The following is a 19628-nucleotide window of genomic DNA, read 5'->3' as shown; positions in this document are numbered from 1 at the left end:
TACTCCCGCTTCCCATTCGCTGTAGCCTGCCCAGACACCACTGCCACCTCAGTGATACAGGCCCTTCACAGTATTTTCACCATCTTCGGGTACCCCAATTCCATCCACAGTGATAGGGGGTCCTCATTCATGAGTGCAGAGCTGCAACAGTACCTTCTGGAGTGTGGTATTGCTTCAAGCAGGACCACGAGCTATAACCCACGCGGTAATGGCCAGGTCGAGAGGGAGAATGCCACCATATGGAGAGCGGTTACACTGGCTCTCCGGTCTAAAGGTCTCCCCACCTCTCACTGGCAGGAGGTTCTCACTAGTGCTTTACACTCCATCCGCTCCCTCCTATGTACTGCAACAAATGCCACCCCCCACGAAAGGATGTTCCTTTTCCCGAGGAAATCCGAATCGGGAACCACTGTACCGGCATGGCTCACCGTCCCTGGCCCCGTCCTTTTGCGACGCCACGTCCGGCACTCAAAGAACGACCCCTTGGTCGACCGAGTGACTCTACTCCACGCGAACCCACATTACGCATACGTGGAGTTCCCAGACGGGCGGGAGGACACTGTTTCGGTGCGGGACCTAGCTCAGGACGCGGTAGACCCAGCAAACCCCCCAACTCCTTCTCCAGGCCCCGTGCCGCAACAGAAGGACCAACAGCATCCCAATGACCCGGGCCACCCTGCCGACAAAACGACTGGGGAATTGAGCGACGGAGCAGTCGCTCCCGACGAGCCCGCTGGCAACACCACTCCAGTGATCCCAATCGCGGCACCACGGCGGACACGCCGGATGGTCAGACCCCCTGACCGCTACAGTCCTTGACCTACCCCTTCCTTTCATTCTCTCCCTCGTTTTTGTTTTTTTTTGCAGGGTCAATTCTCCAAGAAGGGGTGAATGTGATAGTACAGGTCTATCACCAATGTACATAGTGTATATAGTTACTGTATCTAGACTGTGCTTACAGCGATTGGCTGAGAGCTAAGCCACTCCTATTGTCTGGGCCTTAAAGGGTTGTGTCCCTAGCCAGGTCGGATCATTCCGGACTGGTCGGCCACCTGTGAAGAGCTCCGGTCTTTTGCTAATGAAAGCCTTGGTTTGGATCAACAAGTCTTTGGTTCTTTCGACGAGCTCTACAATATGTTAAACGTTGAGTGGGTGGGGAGAGGGGGGGGGGAAGGGGAGAAAATTACACTGTGTATATTCAAGAGGGAAATGTTTGTGTGTATTTTGGTCAATATGGTTCATAGTGTGAAAAATAATTTAAAAAAAAAACAACTGAAAGAAGTTGGACAGGATGGAAAGCATGAACGTGATCCAGAAGATAGATGAGCCAGCAGAGTGGGTGAGTTCACTCGTCATTGTGGACTAAAAGAATGGAAAGCTTAGAATTTGCCTGGATCCAAACAGAGCAATAAAGAGAGAACACTTTAACCTTCCAACGCGTGAAAAAATCGTGTAACAGTCTGCAAATGCAAAGTTTTTCAGCAAGTTAGATGCAATCTAGACTGGGAATCCAAAACTCTTTAATAAAGACACCGCCATAATTAGATCAATTTATTAAAAATAAGAATATAAAATTCTGGGATCACTCATCATCTGTGGAAGAGATGCCAAACTGTCCGAAGAATGTAACTAATATAAACCAGCTCCGTTGAAGGAGTTGGAGAAAATTTCCACTCTTTTCTATATGTATTTGCATTGCATTTTTAACTTTTTCTTTGCTGAGTGGATGAATTAAATTTCATGTGTTGATCCTCTTTTCCAGTTCACCGAGGAGCCAATCAGCGCGGGTGATTCGTGGCGAGGTGCATTGCGGGAGTTGTAGTGGTCCACGGGATTGGAGCACCTAAGCCGGAGGCGGGACTACAATTCCCAGGGTGGGGGGAGAGAGAGAGAGACAGACAGATAGACAGACACACACACACACACACACACTGGCTCCGTGGAGCGCATGCTCCGTTTGCCAGGGGAGCAGCAACTGTGTTCGGGATCACGCTGAGTACCTGTTCTCGGTCTTGACGGACATGCTGGGAGTCCGCAGTCGGCTGGCGTCCGCCGTCCGCCTGTACAGCAGCCACAGTCACGGAGGAACGGTAATGAGTGGTGGTGGGGGGATGTTGGCATGAGCAATCCTTACAAGACATGTCAACCCGGCTGCTGATGGGATGAGGTGTGGAGTCGGTGGGGGACGGGAGGGGGTGTGGGGGGGGTGGGGGGCATGAGCAATCCTTACAAGACTGATAGGATGAGGTGTGGAGTCAGTGGGGTGGGGAGGCATGAGCAATCCTTACAAGACATGGGATGAGGTGTGGAGTCGGTAGGGTGGGGGGGGGGGGGACATGAGCAATCCTTACGAGACTGATGGGACGAGGTGTGGAGTTGGGGGGGTGGGGTGTGGGGGGGGCATGAGCAATCCTAACAAGATTGATGAGATGAGGTGTGGAGTTGGTGGGGTGGGGGTTGGCATGAGCAATCCTTACAAGACTGATGGGATGAGGGGTGGGGGGCATGAGCAATCCTTACAAGACTGATGGGATGAGGGGTGGGGGGCATGAGCAATCCTTACAAGACTGATGGGATGAGGTGTGGAGTCAATGGGGTGGGGGGCATGAGCAATCCTTACAAGACTGATGGGATGAGGTGTGAAGTGGGTGGGGTGTGGGGGAGCATGAGCAATCCTTACAAGACTGATGGGTTGAGGTGTTGAGTCGGTGGGGGACGGCGTTTGTGAATGGTGAAAGTTTTCACTTTGGAACGTCCCAAGTAGTTGATTCCCCCCCCCAGACGAGCAGCCAATGGTAAAGATAATTCCTTACCCATGTGCAAGGTGCTGTTGTTGAGAGAGAAAAACTGCATTCTCAGCTTGTTCTCTCAAGAAAATAAACCTGTAGTCGCAGTAGCACTTGTTCAATCTTTGTTCGCATTCCCAATGTTGAAAACCTTGATTGTTGTCCAGCCTTGTCAACTGCAGTATTTGCCTTATTTATGCTGTAAAATGGAAGGGATTACTTGCTGTTTGAATAGCAAGTGTGTCTAGCAAAGTTGGTGCCATTATACAATTGTGACATATCCCAATTTAGTCATTGGATTCTGAGTTGTTTCTGTTCTGATAGTTTCTCTTTTATTCCCATCCCTTTCCATCTTGGTGAGCCATTAATCATGGGTGTGTGTGGTTAGTTAGTCTAAATTCAACCATCTGGAATGCTGTGGGGATATGTTGCACTGGACAAGAACAAGCGTACCATCTTTGCTGTAGGTTCTTTGAAATTTTACAATTTTGCTCTTTTGGAAATAGTCACAAGTCAAGTTACAGATTGGTGTGAATCTGCATGGGCCTACCATAACAAATTCCTTTGCTGCATATGGGAGCTGTGATCATTCATGGACTTGTATTGATTTCTTCAGCCACTGTCTCCACCTTCATTTCCCCCCCCTTCCCTTTCCAGTTCCATCTGCCTTTTTTCTAATTCTTTACTTTCACTCATAACTCTCTTGTCCTTCTCCCAACTTGACTCCCCTTGCTCGCCCCTTGACTCCATTGACTGCCTATTGCTTTGCATTGGATGCTGTGTGAACTGCTGAATCACTCCAGCACTTTAGTGTATTGAACTTTTTTTCTGTTAATAGTTAATTGATTCGAGCAACCTAAATTGGTGCATTACTGAATTTTAAAGATTCACGGCAATTTAGGTGAATACGTTCTTCCTCATCTCAGTCCTTTCAGGCCAACAGTAGCCCTGCATCTTGAGACTTCAGCAAATGGAATCAGCCACCTTATTGCCAAGCTGCTGAATTTATTGTCAGCAAGATCATCTATAATTTGCTTTTTGGGAAAAGTATTTATTAGTCAACTTCGTCTCTCCTTGAGTCTCCTCACTTCAGGACTCGGTATAATGACCTCTGAGGCAAATCCATCCTTCCTTGCACAGGGAGGAAATCTCTTCATGTGTGATCTTGCCAAAGCCGAATAAAATACCAGTAAAGCCTTTTTTCTTGTAATGGTGATGGACTATTTGCTTTCTGAGATGCTCATACTGATTGTATCAATGCAGAAAAGGCTGAAGGTTCTCTGTGCAAAACCTCGAGTGTTTGATATTTTCCGTGGATTTTGCATGACCCGCTGAGCTCCAGCGTTTTGTGGGTGCGCCAGTTTTACAGCCTCTGCAGACTTCTTGTCTCTTGAAGTATCTGAATGTTGGCTTTCTCTGTAGATTGTGTACCAAGAAGTACAGATCTGTCGGAATACCAGGAGGCCCAGTATCATACGTTGTGGGGTTTTTTTTTGGAAGTGGGTGTATAAATCTCCCAAGATGCATCCTATCTCTGATCTTGTTCACTCACATCAGCTGATAATTTTATTATATCATGACCAAGCCTGCTCACTTGTATTCATCAGAAAGTATATAAGAGAATAATGGAGAAACTCAGCAGGTCATACAGCATCCAGAGGAAAGACAATTGACGATTCTGGCCTGAGCTGATAAATCAGAGGGACCCAGTGCAATTGCATAGGAAGTACTGGGTAAAATAGAGAAAATTCAGTGAAGGACCCCTTGATTGGCTTAGAGTGTTGGGTTTGTTGTAGAGGGAGAAACTAAGTAGACCACCTATTTGTTTTTAGAAGAATGACAGATAACTTCATTGTGCCTTAGAAATTTGAAGCCCTTTTGTGAGTAAATTGAAGTCCTCACTAAATTTCATTCTCTTCCACACAGTTATTATGAGGGTTTATAGTCATTCTTAAAAGAATTGGAATGGATGTTCTTGAGATAGACTTCATTTTAGTTCCATGTTCCTTGCACAGTATAGGCACCTTAGCATGTCTGGTTCATTGTGTATACATTGGCATACAGAAAGCCTTTGTGGAGAAAACTCATTCATCTTGGCTGAGTATCAACCATTCAGGACAGAGTAAATGAACCCTTAGAATTCTCCACCACCCCCACCCACTCCCCACAGTTATTCAATGTGTTCAAGATTCAGATTCCTGGACTGCAGGGAGTGACTACATGAATCAGGCAAGAGAGCAGAGAGGATATTTAGATCAGATCAGTTCTCACCTTATTAGAAACAGAGCAAACTCAAAGGCAATGTGGCCCTATTTCTGCTCTTATTCTTATGAAGAATAATTACTGCTGTAAATAAAGGAAGTGAGGCAGTTTGCAGGAACATAAACTGAGAATGATTAGATAATGTGTTTCTGATGTTAGCTGAGGAGAAGTATTTACCAGGGCCCAAGTGCAAACTTGGAGTTCTGAAAACAGCATCGACGTTGCCTCGGTTTATTATCTCCATCAACACTAAGCCATGAAATTTAATTCTAGGTTTCGTGCATGTATCTTTGGAATAAGAAAAGTCCATGAACTTTGGAGTTTGGAATTGTAGCGACAAAGCCAAGATATGAATTAGTTGTAGTTTGTGTGGTTCTCACAATACATTGTTGTAAAGAGATCCGATTATCAGGTATTAGTGCTGAGCCAGGTTAACAATACTTTTTATGAGAGAGATTAATTACCAAGCTCAGCACTTTTTAATCATTGAGGAACATTTGAAAAAAAGACTGAATTATGGCTTGCATTGGAGAATGATGAAAGTGTCTCTTTATTCATGACCTCTGAGCAGAAGCTGTTGAAAGTAGCCATGCTTCACTGTGTAGTTTTGTCTTGTTTGAGAAGAAATGAAAGGAATTCCTTTGGAATCAGAAGTTTTATGTAAAGATTAAAGGCTAAGAAATTCCATTCTTCTGCATGATGGCGTTATTATTTCTGTAAATGGAACGGATTTTCTTGAAATGATTTCACCCATTCTCCATGTTTTCTGCATTAGTATTGGCACCTTAGCTTGTCAAGGAAAACCTGACATTGAGCAGGCAAAGACAAAATTACCCTTTGGAGATGTATTGATGAATATTTGTTTTCTTTGTGTTTCTTACTCATTAAATCAAGAAAAAGATGCAGCAGAAAAAGAAGATATTTGGCCCCTTATGGCCTTTGCGGACCCTGAACGAGCTGCCCAAGTATTCCTTTTCTGTTGGAGTTCATTGGACTGAAATCTTTTCCTTTCAAAGTAATTACCAATTTACCTTTGGAAAGTTGCAGATGAATTTGAACCCATTATTGTTCCCTGCAGTTCAGACACACTTCCACCTCAGTACTCACCCTAAGAAATTGAAGTAGGTGAGATACAAACCAGAGGGGGAAAAGAGGGAAAAATTTAGGAGCAACATGAGGAGGAACTTTTTCCACACAGAGCGGTGGCGTATGGAATGAGCTGCCGGCTAAAGTGGTGAATGCGGGCTCAATTTTAACATTTAAAAAGAATTTGGGCAGTTACATGGATGGGAGAGGTTGGGAGGGCTATCAACTAGGTACAGGTCAGTGGGACTAGGCAAAATAAAGTTTGGCACAGTCTAGAAGGGCCAAAGGGGCCTGTTTCTTTACTGTAATGTTCTATAACTATCACTGTATAAATACTTTGTACCATTATTAATTTGAGGCTTTACCAAAGTACAGAGGCTGGAGGTCACAAGTGACAGTGTTTCTATCAGTCTGGCTTCTTCCTTCATGTCTGGACCTCCATTCCCTTCCTAACCCTGAAGTGAGATGATGAACATCCAAGAATTCTGTTAAACGTTATAGGATTCAATAACTCTCATTTGTACAAAGCAATATTTATTTATTCAATTTTATAGACAAAATGCTTGTCCTGCATATATATTATTTGTCTGTATGTGTGTCTGCATGTTTTGCACCAAGGACCAGAGAATGCTGTTTCGTCAGGTTGTACTTGTACAATCAGATGACATTAAACTTGACTTGAAGATGAGTAATAAAAGATTATTATATCTATTTCTCCCTTCAAAAAGGGGTGGGAGGGGGGTGGTTTTGACGAGGACGAGATATGAAAGAGAGCTCTATTCATTGATGATAAGACATATTGTGATTTTGAGATCTGGGGGAGAGGAAAACATTCATCCCTGACAACATCTTTGATGCACCCCTTTGTGTCTCACCACTCAGGAATCTCTCAGGAAGACAGCCCTGTATGAGTTCCATCGAAGTGAAGGAGGCCGGATGGTGGATTTTGCGGGCTGGAATATGCCCGTGCAATACAAGGACAGTCACATCAACTCGCACTTGCATACACGCCAGCACTGCTCATTATTTGATGTTTCCCACATGTTGCAGGTAGGAGGCAAAGTTGGTGTATCCAGGACCCCCCTGAGCACCAACCATTTTAAGATTTATTGATGAAGCTAAGGTCTGTGGACAAACAAGACAATGAGGAATAAATACTGAAAATTTTGGAAATGCTATGCATGCCAGGCAGCATCTGTGGAGCAAGAAAAACTAATTTGATAACCTTCCAGCAGAGTCAGCCGGTTCTAATACAAACAGAATAGATATTGTTGGATTTAATGTAAGTAGTTTGCCAAAATATGTTCTATTAATGAATAGCTGAGAAGGGGGGGGGAATCTATGACAATTTACTGATTTATATTAATGAGTGGAATCAGAGACGATGAGCACCTCATTGATAATTATAATCAAATTGAGGCGAGAATAGAAGTCGAATTTAGCTTGCGAAACTTTGGAATTAGTTTTCTTTAAAGAATGTGAAATAAACTTCCAGCTCCACTAATTAATTTATCTACCTAATGCCTTTACTGCAAGATGATTTGCAAGATCATGTGCAAAAAATAAACTGGTGCTTTCCTTTATTGTAAGCCACAGGGCTGAGTTTGCACTGAGGGAGTTTACCTGTGAGCTTTAGAGGCCTTTAAGGAGCTATAGGCCTAATGAAGATGGGAGTATAGTTTTGATTTGTTTATTTTGGGGATTGGTGGGACTGATGCATAATTTTCCTTGTGGGGTCAAACCTACATTCTCATTTATGTAATGATTACAAATAACCATGCCAAAATAATTTCTTGTTTTGCAATTCAGAATTTTATTTTCCTCCTCAATCCTTGGGAAAAGATGGAGATACTTTGTTTTTAATCCCACCTCTATATCGTAAGAATATAATTTTGTTTTAAACCAACATGCTCGAAGTCTAATCTGCTGTGCATGTGTGTGCTGTGTTTCAGAGCAAGGTCACTGGGAAAGATCGAGTGATGTTCATGGAGAGTTTGATAGTTGGGGACATTGCTGAACTCAAGGACAACCAGGTATGGGCCGCTTCTACTCATAACACACATTCTCACTGGAGATGCAAGACATTTTTTTTTGGCTACACATTTCCATTGTTAATCTGCATCTCTCTTTTGGTCAGTTGCTGTGCTGAAATGAATTAAACTTGATTTCACATTAAGAGTAATTTTGTCGTCAGTGTTAACCTGGCTGAAAATAAATGCAGTATCAACTCACTCTGTGATAAATGTAAAATTTATGACGCCTCTTTGATACTTATGTTTTGATCATGCCCTAAAAATATTGGACTGATATTCTTAGAATTTTTTCGACCATTTTTGGGATTCATTTGGATCTATGGTAATTGCTGGTAATTTCCAGATATATAAACATTAAACTACCCACTAATTAAAACCAGGTTTTAGCGTTCTCCACTTTACAAGCAAGAATTGGAAAATGGAAAGAGGAGTTTCTACCCCTCACAAACGATGGCTATTAGACATTGTCTTTTTTTTTTAATTTAGAGAGAATGCTACGAAAATCAAAATTTCCTTTGATAGGACCTGAGGCCCACTTATGGGTTACTTTCACAATTGGACTAATTAGGTGCGTTGAGGGTTGTTACTGGGCAGGCTTTGTTTGGATCTCTCAAGGTCGATGCTTGATGTTATCTCAACTTACAATATGAATTACAACCTTGGTTGGCGTCGGATTAGATTTTTCTTTTCCTTTTTTCCCTTTCTTCTTGTACAACTCTATGTATAAATACATATTGGATTGGGATTCAAGTCCAAGTCCTATTATCACTATAATGTATGCTGTTATTTTAAATATGTTATAGTCTCAATGCAATGGGTTTATTATATATTTGTTTTGTTTTCTGACAAAACAATAAAAATAACTTTAAAAGAAAATAAATGTAGTAACTACAATTGGGAACAGTCACGTGAGAGAAAGCAGTCACATTCACGTAGTGGTTTTTGCAACTTCAGGACACCCTACTTTAGGGTGTCCTGAAGTTGCAAAGTGATCGATATCTACCCCCAGGGATCGATGGGACCATTTGGTGAGGGAGGGGTCGATATAACCAGATGGGGGGGGGTCTACTTAAAATAGTGTAGTTCCTCCACACCACCCGGAGTAACAGACGAAGTGGGGGGGGGGTGGGAGGCTTACCTGCCATGAAGCAATCCAGCCCGGTATTTCTTCTAAGAGCTCTCTGCTCCTGTGCTGTCTCCTTAAAATTGACCCCTGAGCAAAGCTGTGTACAGTCTTGAATCAGTAGGTCACATGGTCTCTGCACCTCGCTTTTTCTCTCTGCAAGATGTATCGAATTTAGGAGCATGCTGTCTTCAACCTGCAGTCAGTTTCACAGTCATTACAAAGCCTGCAGGATTTTGTAAATCTATTCTCTTTAAAGTGACAGTCCCACACTAACTAAAATGGACTGAAAAAATGGGAGCTATGCTAGGTGCAATATGCTTCCATTTTAGGAGTTGCTTATTTCATTTCATTTTGGACAGTATGGAGTGGGCTCTTTGATGGAGAAATGTGGTCTGCTGCTGTCTGTTTTAGCTTGGTCACCAACTTGACTGTTGCAGACCAAGAACAATTTATTCTTATACCCGTGCCAAGTTAACTTCTCATTTGGAGATCATGGGTTTATTGTCATACACATCGTACAATGAACTTTTGTGTCCTCTGTCGGTCATGATCACTGTGAGTGGTACATCTCTGATACCCACTGTGCTCTCTGTTTTGTTCTCTGCTCCTCAAATTGACTCAAGACCACTTTCTCACCTTGGTCTAGAAAGAGTACCTTGCCATTTGTTTCAGTCATCTGCTGTATCCTCCTGGCACTCTGTGCTGACTTTTAAGGCTTTCATGTTATGCTTGCAGAGGTCCTTTTTAAATTTTTTATTTTTCACACTATGATCCATATTAATGTCTCTCTTGAATATGACACACAGTGTCATTTTCTCCCCTTTTCCCCCCCCCATCCCTCCCTCCTTCCCACCCCCCTCCAAATCCATTAAACGTTCAACATATACAATACAATAAACCCATTAAACAATGTCACCACACAATGAAAATAAACAAAAAGTTGTGTCATCTACTTTTACACACTGGGTCAGTTCATTTCGTCTTCTTCTCATTCTATCATTTTAGGGGGTGGAGATCCGAGGCAAGCCCTCTCCGTTATGTTCCATGTACGGTTCCCAAATTTGTTCAAATAATGTGACTTTATTTTTTAAATTATATATTATTTTTTTCAATGGAATACATTTATTCATTTTTATGTACCGTTGCTGTACTCTCATGCTCTGTTCTGATTTCCAAGTTGACATTATACATTTTTTTGCTACAGCTAAGGCTATCATATTAAATCTTTTTTTGTGCTTCATCCAGTTTGAGGCCTAATTCTTTACTTCTTATATTACTTAGAAGCAAGATCTCTGGATTTTTTTGGTATGTTGCTTTTTGTGATTTTATTTAATACCTGATTTAGATCTTCCCAAAACTTTTCCACTTTCTCACATGCCCAAATTGCATGTACTGTTGTTTCTGCTTCCTTCTTACAGCGAAAACATCTATCTGATAATGTTGGATCCCATTTATTTAACTTTTGGGGCGTGATATATAGCCTGTGTAACCAATTGTATCATGCGTAACCTTGTGTTTATTATATTTCTCATAGTTCCGGAGCATAGCTTTTCCCATATTTCATTTTTTATCTTTATGTTTAGATCTTGTTCCCACTTTTGTTTGGGTTTATAGCTTATTTCTTCCTTTTCTTTCTCTTGCAGCTTGATGTACATGTTTGTTATAAATCTTTTAATTATCATTGTGTCTGTAATCACATATTCAAAGCTGCTTCCTTCTGGTAATCTGTCTGCTTCCCAATTTGTCCTTTAAGTAGGTTTTCAGTTGGTGGTATGCAAACATTGTACCATGAGTTATTCCATATTTGTACTTCATTTGTTCAAATGATAATAAATTATTTCCCAAAAAACAATTTTCTATTCTTTTAATCCCTTTTCTCTCCCATTCTCTAAAGGAAAGGTTATCTATTGTGAAAGGGATTAGTTGATTTTGCATCAATAATAATTTTGGTAGTTGGTAATTTTTTTTCCTTTCTACGTGAATCTTCTTCCAAATGTTGAAGAAGTACTGGTGAACTTCTATATTGCACTAGTTTTTCATCCCATTTATAAAGTATATGTTCTGGTACCTTCTCCCCTATTTTGTCCAGCTCTTTCCTGGTCCATTCTGGTTTTTCCCTTGTTTGATAAAAATCTGATAGATATCTTAATTGTGCTGCTCTATAATAATTTTTAAAGTTTAGTAGCTGCAAACCACCTTGTTTTGTTAATTCATCTAGCGCTATCCTCGGTTTCCCCCCTTTCCATAAGAATTTCCTTATTATTTTTTTCAGTTCATTGAAGAATTTCTCTGTTAAGGGAATTGGTAATGATTAAAATAAGTATTGTATCCTTGGGAAGATATTCATTTTAATGCAATTTACCCTTCCTATCAGTGTTAGTGGTAAATATTTCCAATGTTCTAAGTCATCTTGTAATTTCTTCATTAATGGCTGATAATTTAATTTGTATAGATGGCCTAGATTATTATCTCATCTAATACCAAGGTATCGGATTGCTTGTGTTTGCCATTTAAATGGTGATTCTTTTTTAAACTTTGTGAAATCCGCATTATTCATTGGCATCGCTTCATTTTTATTTGCGTTGATCTTGTACCCCGTATTTCTCCATATTCCTTCAATTTCTTATGTCATTCTTCTATTGATAATTCTGGTTCGGTTAAGTATACTATGATGTTATCTGCAAATAGACTGATTTTCTATTCCTTCTCTTTTATTTTTATCCCTTTTATTTTATTTTCTATTCTTATCAGTTCTGCCAAGGGTTCTATTGCTAAAGCGAACAGTGAGGGAGATAGTGGACATCCCTCCCTAGTTGACCTGCTTAACTTAAATTGGTTCGATTATATATCCATTTACTGTCACCTTCGCCATTGGACCCTTATATAATGCTTTAATCCAATTAATATATTTCTCTGGTAGGTTGAACTTCTGCAATACTTTGAATAAATAATTCCATTCTACCCTGTCAAAGGCTTTCTCTGCGTCTAAAGCAACAGCCACTGTTGGTGTCTTATTTCCTTGTACTACGTGCATTAAGTTAATGAACTTACAGACATTGTCCGTTGTTTGTCTTTTCTTAATAAATCCAGTTTGATCTAGTTTTACTATTTTTGGTACACAGTCGGCCAATCTGTTTGCTAATAGTTTTGCTATTTTATAATCTGAGTTAAGTAGAGATATTGGTCTTTACAATGCTGGTGTTAGTGCATCTTTCCCTGTCTTTGGTATTACTGTAAATATTGATGTTTTACATGAATCTGGCAAGTTTTGTGTTTCTTCTATCTGGTTCATTACTTCCAGGAGAAGAGGAATTATTAACTCTTTAAATGTTTTATAGAATTCTATTGGGAGTCTGTCCTCCCCAGGTGTTTTATTGTTCGGTAGCTTTTTTAATATATCTTGTATCTCCTCTATTTCAAATGGTTTTATCAATTTGTTTTGCTCTTTGCAATTTCGGTAGTTCAATTTTAGCTAGAAACTCATCTATTTTGTCTTCTTTCCCTTCATTCTCAGTTCGGTATAATTGCTCGTAGAATTCCTTAAAGTTTTCATTGATCTCTTTTGGGTTATATGCAATTTGTTTGTCCTTTTTCCTTGATACCAATATAGTTCTTTTAGCTTGTTCTGTTCTAGGCTGCCAGGCTAGTATTTTGTGTGTTTTTCTCCTAGCTTGTAATATTTCTGCTTTATTTTCATTATGTTCTTCTCCATTTTATACATTTGTAATGTTTCATACTTTAATTTTTTGTCCGCCAATTCTCTTTTTGCTGTATCTTCCCTTGTTGCCAGTTCTTTTTCTGAACTTACTATTTCCCTTTCCAGCTGTTCTATTTCCCGATTGTAGTCCTTTTTCATTTTGGTTACATAACTTATTATCTGCCCTCTGATGAAGGATTTCATTGTATCCCATAATATAAATTTGTCTTTCACTTATTCCGTATTTATTTCAAAGTACATTTTAATTTGGCACCCACATCGCGGGGTTTCTATTGTTCCCTGCATTTCTCCTGGAGTTGATGGAGTGAGAAAATCATGTCGACAGTTAACCTCCCTGCACTTAAACCACATTGAGACTCAGGGTAGACCCATTCTGCCAGAGTCTGTAGACGTGCCAGAGTTACACGAGCAAAGACTTTGCTTACAATACTCAGGAGGGAGATGCCCCTATAGTTGGAGTCTCTCCTTTCACCCTTGTTCCTGTACAAAGTGACGATTTTGGAGACGCGCATACCCTGTGGTATGGCTCCTTCCAGCACAGACGGAGGTCCTCATGTAAAGGTTGGAGGAGTGAGCTCTTGCAATTTTTGATCAGGTCTGGAACAATCCCATCATTGCCAGGAGCTTTCCCTGGGGCCTGACTGTCATTTGCCTTGCTGAGGTCTTCATTGGTTGGTTTGGAGTTGAGTTCATCCATGATTAGTAGACAATCAATGGCATCAGTGGCTGAACTAGCAACAACATTATCCCTTGAATAGAGCTCAGAGTAGTTCTACCCAGCATTCTATCTGCTTGCTTTTACGGGGATTACTCCATCACTGGATGATTTCAGGGGTGCTGTCTTGTTCTGCAATGGCCAAGAGCCGCCTTGATACCATTGTACATCGATCTGATGTTGCCTGTCACAGCTGCTTTCTGGGTGTCCTCTCTGAGGTGGAGCCAATGCTCATTTGCGCACAGCCTTGCAGAGCGTGGCACTTTGCTTCTAGCAGCTCGAAGTGCCTGAAGTGTTTGGTTGGATGGTGAGCGCTTGTACTCTGTGAGAGCTGCATGTTTGGCTTCGATGACAGGAGTCATGATACCCAACTTTGCCTCAAACCACTCACTGCTCTTTGTGGCCTTTCTTCCAAAGAGAGAGTGCTGATTTGTGGATGAAGTACGAAGCTTTGTCCATTGTTCTGTTGCAGTCTCTCCTTGTGAGGAGGTAGTCATAGCAACTAGTACTGACTTGGAAAACTGGTCATCTTTTCCAAAAATGGTTGACCAGTACAATGAACATGTGCACCAAAATTCATATTTGCTGAAACCGTATAGGTACTTGTAAAGAAAAACTATAACAGTAAACAAAATTATTTAAGATACAGTTAATACATAAGATGTATAATAAATATTCACAGTAATCCTAGTGCAAAAAGATGCAGACCTTTTGTGCTGTTGGAGCAGATTATGAATAGTGTTCCAAGAAGAAGTCCAAGACAGAGCTGTTGGAAAGGAACTGATTTTGAAGCTCAAGGTACTGATTTTCAAGCTTTCTGTACCTTTTGCCTGAAAGTAGCAACGAGAAGAAATTGTGACCATAATGTTGCCTGCATTTTTGAGGTAATGCCTCACATTGATGTCTGCCATAGATGGGAGGTCAGAAGCCTGTGATGGTCTTAGCTATGTTTGCTGCTTTCTACATTCCTAGGCACTTGCATTGCCAAACAAGGCTGTGATGCAACCAATCAGTATATGTTCCACAGTGGACCTGTGGAGTGTCTGACAATATGGCAAATGTCCACAGACTCAGAAAGTAGAGGCACTTGACAGATAAACCACAGCTTGTTCCAGGGGAGGTCTTCATAAATATGGATTCCCAGGAGCTTGAAGGTTCTGACTTTCTCCACTTCCTTCTCAGACAAGTGCGTGGTCTCTTGGCTTCTCCTTCTTAAATTCAACAATCAGCTCCTTGGTCTTGATGATCTTGAAAGTAAGATTGCTGTTCTGGTGCCATCCAACCTGATTCCCTAACTCCGTCCTGTATTCTGACTCATCGTTTCCTGTTTTTTTGGCCAGTTGGAGCTGAACTTGGGTGTACAGGGGACAAGGGGTGCAGCCTTGGGTACTCTATGTCGATAGTCAGCATGTTGGAGGTGATGTTGCAGATCTGCACTGATTGGGGTCTGCTGATGGCGAAGTCGAGGATCTAGTTACAGATGAGCAGATGAAGTCTCAGGTACTTTAGGTTTGGATTGGATAGAATGTTGTTGCACAGAGTGGCAAGGGGATGGAAAAATTGGTGTAGGTTTGTTCCAGTTTCGACTGCCATCAGGTAATGCATGATGTGCTGCATGTTTGGCAATAGTGGTTAGCGCAACACCTTAACAGCGCCAGCAATCAGGGCCTGTGTTCAAATCCTCCGCTCTCTGTAAGGAGTTTATACGTTCTCCCCTTGTCTCCGTGGGTTTTCCCAGGGGGCTCCAGTTTCCTCCCACCCTTCAAAACGTTTTGGGTGTAAATTGGGCAGCACGGACTCGTGGGACAAAATGGCCAGTAACCATGCTGTTTATCTAAATTTCAAATTTAAATGTTAACAATTTAATATTTAAATTTGTATGCCACATCAGATTTTACTATAAAGTCTCCACCCCTCAAGCCACCGCCACTGTTTTGGGTGCTGAACATGTGGGCAGATGCTCCTCTGAAAAGTGACCACATGAAACAATGATCTGAATAATTCTTTACTTAATTGTTTCTCATAATAAATGTGTTGCATATCATCCCACATAGAAGAAAAGGAAGAAAACAAGAATGCATAAAATTTACAAATTTAGAAGCCACTGAATTTATAGCTAGTTTGTCTCAAATGGGTAGGTGTGTGTACACATGTACATCTTTGTTCTACCCATTTGGCTAAGTTTCCAGGACAATCAGTCTGAGAACTTTCTCATCTAATCCTTGCTGTTTATTGTTCAGGGCACACTGTCACTCTTCACCAATGACAAGGGGGGAATCATGGACGATCTGATAGTGACCCGGACATCAGATGGACACCTATACATTGTGTCGAATGCTGGCTGTGCTGACAAGGACTCTGCCCATATGAAGGTGTGTTGGCTGGCTTGATTGCCCATGTAACTAATCAGTCATGGGCTGTTTCACAGTGAGATAGCTGGTTGCGAGAGGGTGAAATGACTTGCAAGCAATGTCTAGAGATGTTCACAGATACTCTTGCCCGTATCTGAAGCAAAAGGTGCCAGGGTGGCATTGGGCCACCCTGATGTGTCCTTGCCCTTACATAGGGTCCTGTGTTCATCGCCTTTCTTCCGTTTCCTAGGAGCAACTAGCCAAATTCAAAGCTGCTGGGAAGGAAGCTGACGTTGAATTTCTGGAAGCAGGACTGATTGCACTGCAAGGTAACTCCATTTCAGTGCCATCTCAGAACAATCATGAGTTGTCTGACGAAAGTTCTCGTCGCGAGTGTCGGCTCCTCTTTCTCTTTAATGCTAATTGACACACACAAATGCAAAATTTTAAGACCTCTTGTTTCTTGGGATTCTCAAATTTCTTGACAATCTTTGCTACCTAATTCACAGATGGCAGCAGGAGAGCAGAATTGTATTTGGTAATTTTTGTTTCCCCCCAAAGATAAGACAAATAAAGAAGGAGCATGATTTTAATTTTATATATAGGTTGTCCCTCTTTAATCCGGTGACGTTGGGACCTGGCCATTGCTGGACCACAGAAAATGCTGGAAAACAGAAATTAACCCCTATGTAAAAATTGTTATGTTATGTTATGGGACTAGAGAGGGGTGTTTGGTTCGGTGCGGACTAGAAGGGCCTAATGGCCTGTTTCCGTGCTGTAAATTGTTATGTTATGTTAAACATATCAAAAGTAGAACAAAGCTTAAAACAGGAAATAATACTGTGGGGTGGCAAGATTAGCATAGTGGTTAGTGCAACACCTTCACAGCACCAGCGATCAGGGCGTTAATACAATTTCCTTACAGACAGTGCGGGACTTGAATCCCGGTCCTGATTGCAGCAGATTCAACTTTTACAGCACCAGTGATCGGGAACCACGGTTCAAGTCCCGCGCTGTCTGTAAGGAGTTTGTACTAACGGCAGCAGATTCAAAACATGCCAGACCACGGGAGTTGCTGGACCACACCAGATAATAGAAGTTCAACCTGTAACACATTTCAGGTAGCTGCAGAAAATGTTCATTAACCAGATAAATAGCTTATGAAATGTGATCACAGTTGTAATGTAGAAAGGTGGCAGCCAGTATTCTATATGGCAAGATCTCATAAGCAGCAATAAGGAAACTGGATACTCTGTTATGAAGCTGAAGCAAAATAATGCAGATGTTGGAAATCCAAAATAGAAAATTCTGAAAACACTCAGCCCCTGTCAGATAGCATTTGTGGAGCAAACTGGAGTATATATTTTGGATTGATAACCAGAACGTAGAATAACTTCCTGTTCTTGGTAATAGTGATTTGGACTATTTGTGTTTGCCCAAGAAGGCAGATGGAGTCTTTGTTTAACGCCTCAGCCAGAAGCATTCATGGAAATGTACGAGTAAACACAGGGAACAAAGCCACTTGAGCCATGTTTTGTGATGCTCTGGGGTTTTGTGTCCATCATTTTTCACCTCCTGTCTTAGCAACAGTGCAAAGAGATTTTCAGCCTTGTGATTGTGAGAATGAATTGTAGAGGTACAGAGTTGGCACCCAATCTTGCAATGTCATATCCTGGCAGAATTGTCTTCCTATATTTCATTTTAAAATCTACTGTTTACCAAAATTAAAACTAACAGTACAAGTGCAGAGACAGAACTGATTTTGAATAGACTGCGTAGTGTGAATTGTGGAGGGTCATGTGGCATCTCTGTCTGGAACCTGGTGGGATTGTGGAGAGTCACGTGATCTCTCCATCTGGAACCTCGTCAGAAGCCGCATCACCTGCTAATCATTAGTACACCCCTGACTATTGGCCTCTTTAGGCACCGAGTGATTACCTGGGCTGGACCCTCCAGCTTACTGTACTATAAATTCCACCACGTGCAATAGCTCTTTCTCTTTTGCTCTTTGGCCCTGAGATGAGCCCTGCTGTGGACAACATTGTCAGAGTTGCTGGTAAGATGTGAACTACCTAGGGATTGGGACTGTTGTGTACTTTTGTAGATAGCATCTGAGCTGTGCCCATGTTAGACAAGGAACAGCGGTAGCGTTTTGTAGTCCTTGGTTGTGATGTCAGTATAAACAGGTGCTCGTGTCAGTATTATTAAGACCGATGTGACTGTGCTTGTCAGAGTCTAAGCAGTCACTGGTATCAGTAGTATTAGGCCAACGTGACTGACTGTGCTGTGTGATTGAGAATACTTTCACTTTATCCCTGTTGCAATTTCCCCTTGTGTGTGTTTCAATAAAGATTATTTCTGCATTCAGCCTGTGTCCGGACTCGCTATTCTTTGAACCTACCGAACTTTTTCCTTCTGACACAACATTCGCAGAATGGTCTTTTAATTTTTCCTTTTAAAATTAAGTGTAATTACAACGTGTTGTTAAATCTAGTTTACAAAATGGGTGAAATTCATAATGTAGACTTCTTATTTATACCACCCAGGTCCATCTGCAGCAAGGGTATTACAGGAGGGGGTGTCCGATGACCTCCACAAGCTACCCTTCATGTGGAGCGCGGTGATGACGGTGTTCGGGGTTCAAGGCTGCAGAGTGACTCGTTGCGGTTACACTGGTGAGGATGGGTTTGAGGTAAGCTACCTTGCCAACTAGGTGACCCTCTGGCTATGACTGGATAAAGAATGGAGCAAAGCACACCTACATTATTTGATGTTGGTGGAGCAGCTTTGGAGGAGGTAAACATGTCAAAAACTGGAAATGGGCCAAGGACAAGGAAAAGTATCTGACCTCATATTGTGGTTGCACAGTGCTATGGTAGGTGGACGCCTGATTAGTATTTTACGATAGTTGCAAGAATGATGAACAGATTTGAGAGATGACATGATGTCCAATCTTACCAAGGAAGGTCAAAGGAGATTCAAATAGTTCTGGGACAGACTGAAGGAAGACGACTATTGAAAATCTTAACTGACATAAGAGCTGGTTGTTGGTTGTCAGTGGGTTACTGGGAATGAAGTCAAGGGAGCAGGAGGTGGAATGTGTTAAAATGAACTTTGAAAGCGGATGAAGAGAGAAATGGAGAAAGAGAAACACAAGGACCACAGAATCTCGGAGGGATTTAGCAGGTCAGGCAGCATCCATGGAGAGTAATGTTTCAAGCTGGGACCTCTTTTCAAGTGATGGAAAATATTGCAAGTTTGGAAAACAAATAAAACTGTAGATACTGAAACCTGAAACAAAAAAAAGTTGAAAGAACTCCGTCGCACCCATGGAAAAAGATACCAGTTAACATTTCAGATCGAAGAACCTTTATTAGAACTATTTTTATTCTTTTCAACAAAGAAATTGAGGGAGTGGGGGGAGAAAGGAGGCAGGCTTAGAGAATGTATAGTCAAGATAGCTGAGGGAGTTATGCATTTATAAAGGATGTTAGTAGCTGGCAATTTCCTGAGATGGTGATGAAGAGATCAGGGAACGGAAATGTCATACA

General features: G+C 41.5%; 1 protein-coding gene across 2 annotated transcripts in view; it reads left to right on the top strand.

The window, feature by feature from the left end:
• The first annotated feature begins 1848 nt into the window (after positions 1-1848).
• The window catches only part of amt (aminomethyltransferase), a 42795-nt gene continuing 25015 nt past the window's right edge, over positions 1849-19628 (top strand). The window contains exons 1-6 of one of the 2 annotated variants that reach the window (XM_069939913.1): positions 1849-2090; positions 7017-7184; positions 8087-8167; positions 15967-16098; positions 16328-16406; positions 18624-18769. In XM_069939913.1, coding sequence (XP_069796014.1) covers positions 2022-2090; positions 7017-7184; positions 8087-8167; positions 15967-16098; positions 16328-16406; positions 18624-18769 — 675 coding nt within the window. In that variant the 5' untranslated portion in view covers positions 1849-2021. Of the gene's footprint in view, positions 2091-5966; positions 6064-7016; positions 7185-8086; positions 8168-15966; positions 16099-16327; positions 16407-18623; positions 18770-19628 lie in introns of those variants that run through there. The other variant, XM_069939914.1, reaches the window with a different exon arrangement.

Source organism: Narcine bancroftii, chromosome 5, assembly GCF_036971445.1.
Source record: "Narcine bancroftii isolate sNarBan1 chromosome 5, sNarBan1.hap1, whole genome shotgun sequence".
Classification (NCBI taxonomy): domain Eukaryota; kingdom Metazoa; phylum Chordata; class Chondrichthyes; order Torpediniformes; family Narcinidae; genus Narcine; species Narcine bancroftii.
Note: the sequence above shows the minus strand (reverse complement) of the source record. Positions and strands in the feature narration are given on the sequence as shown.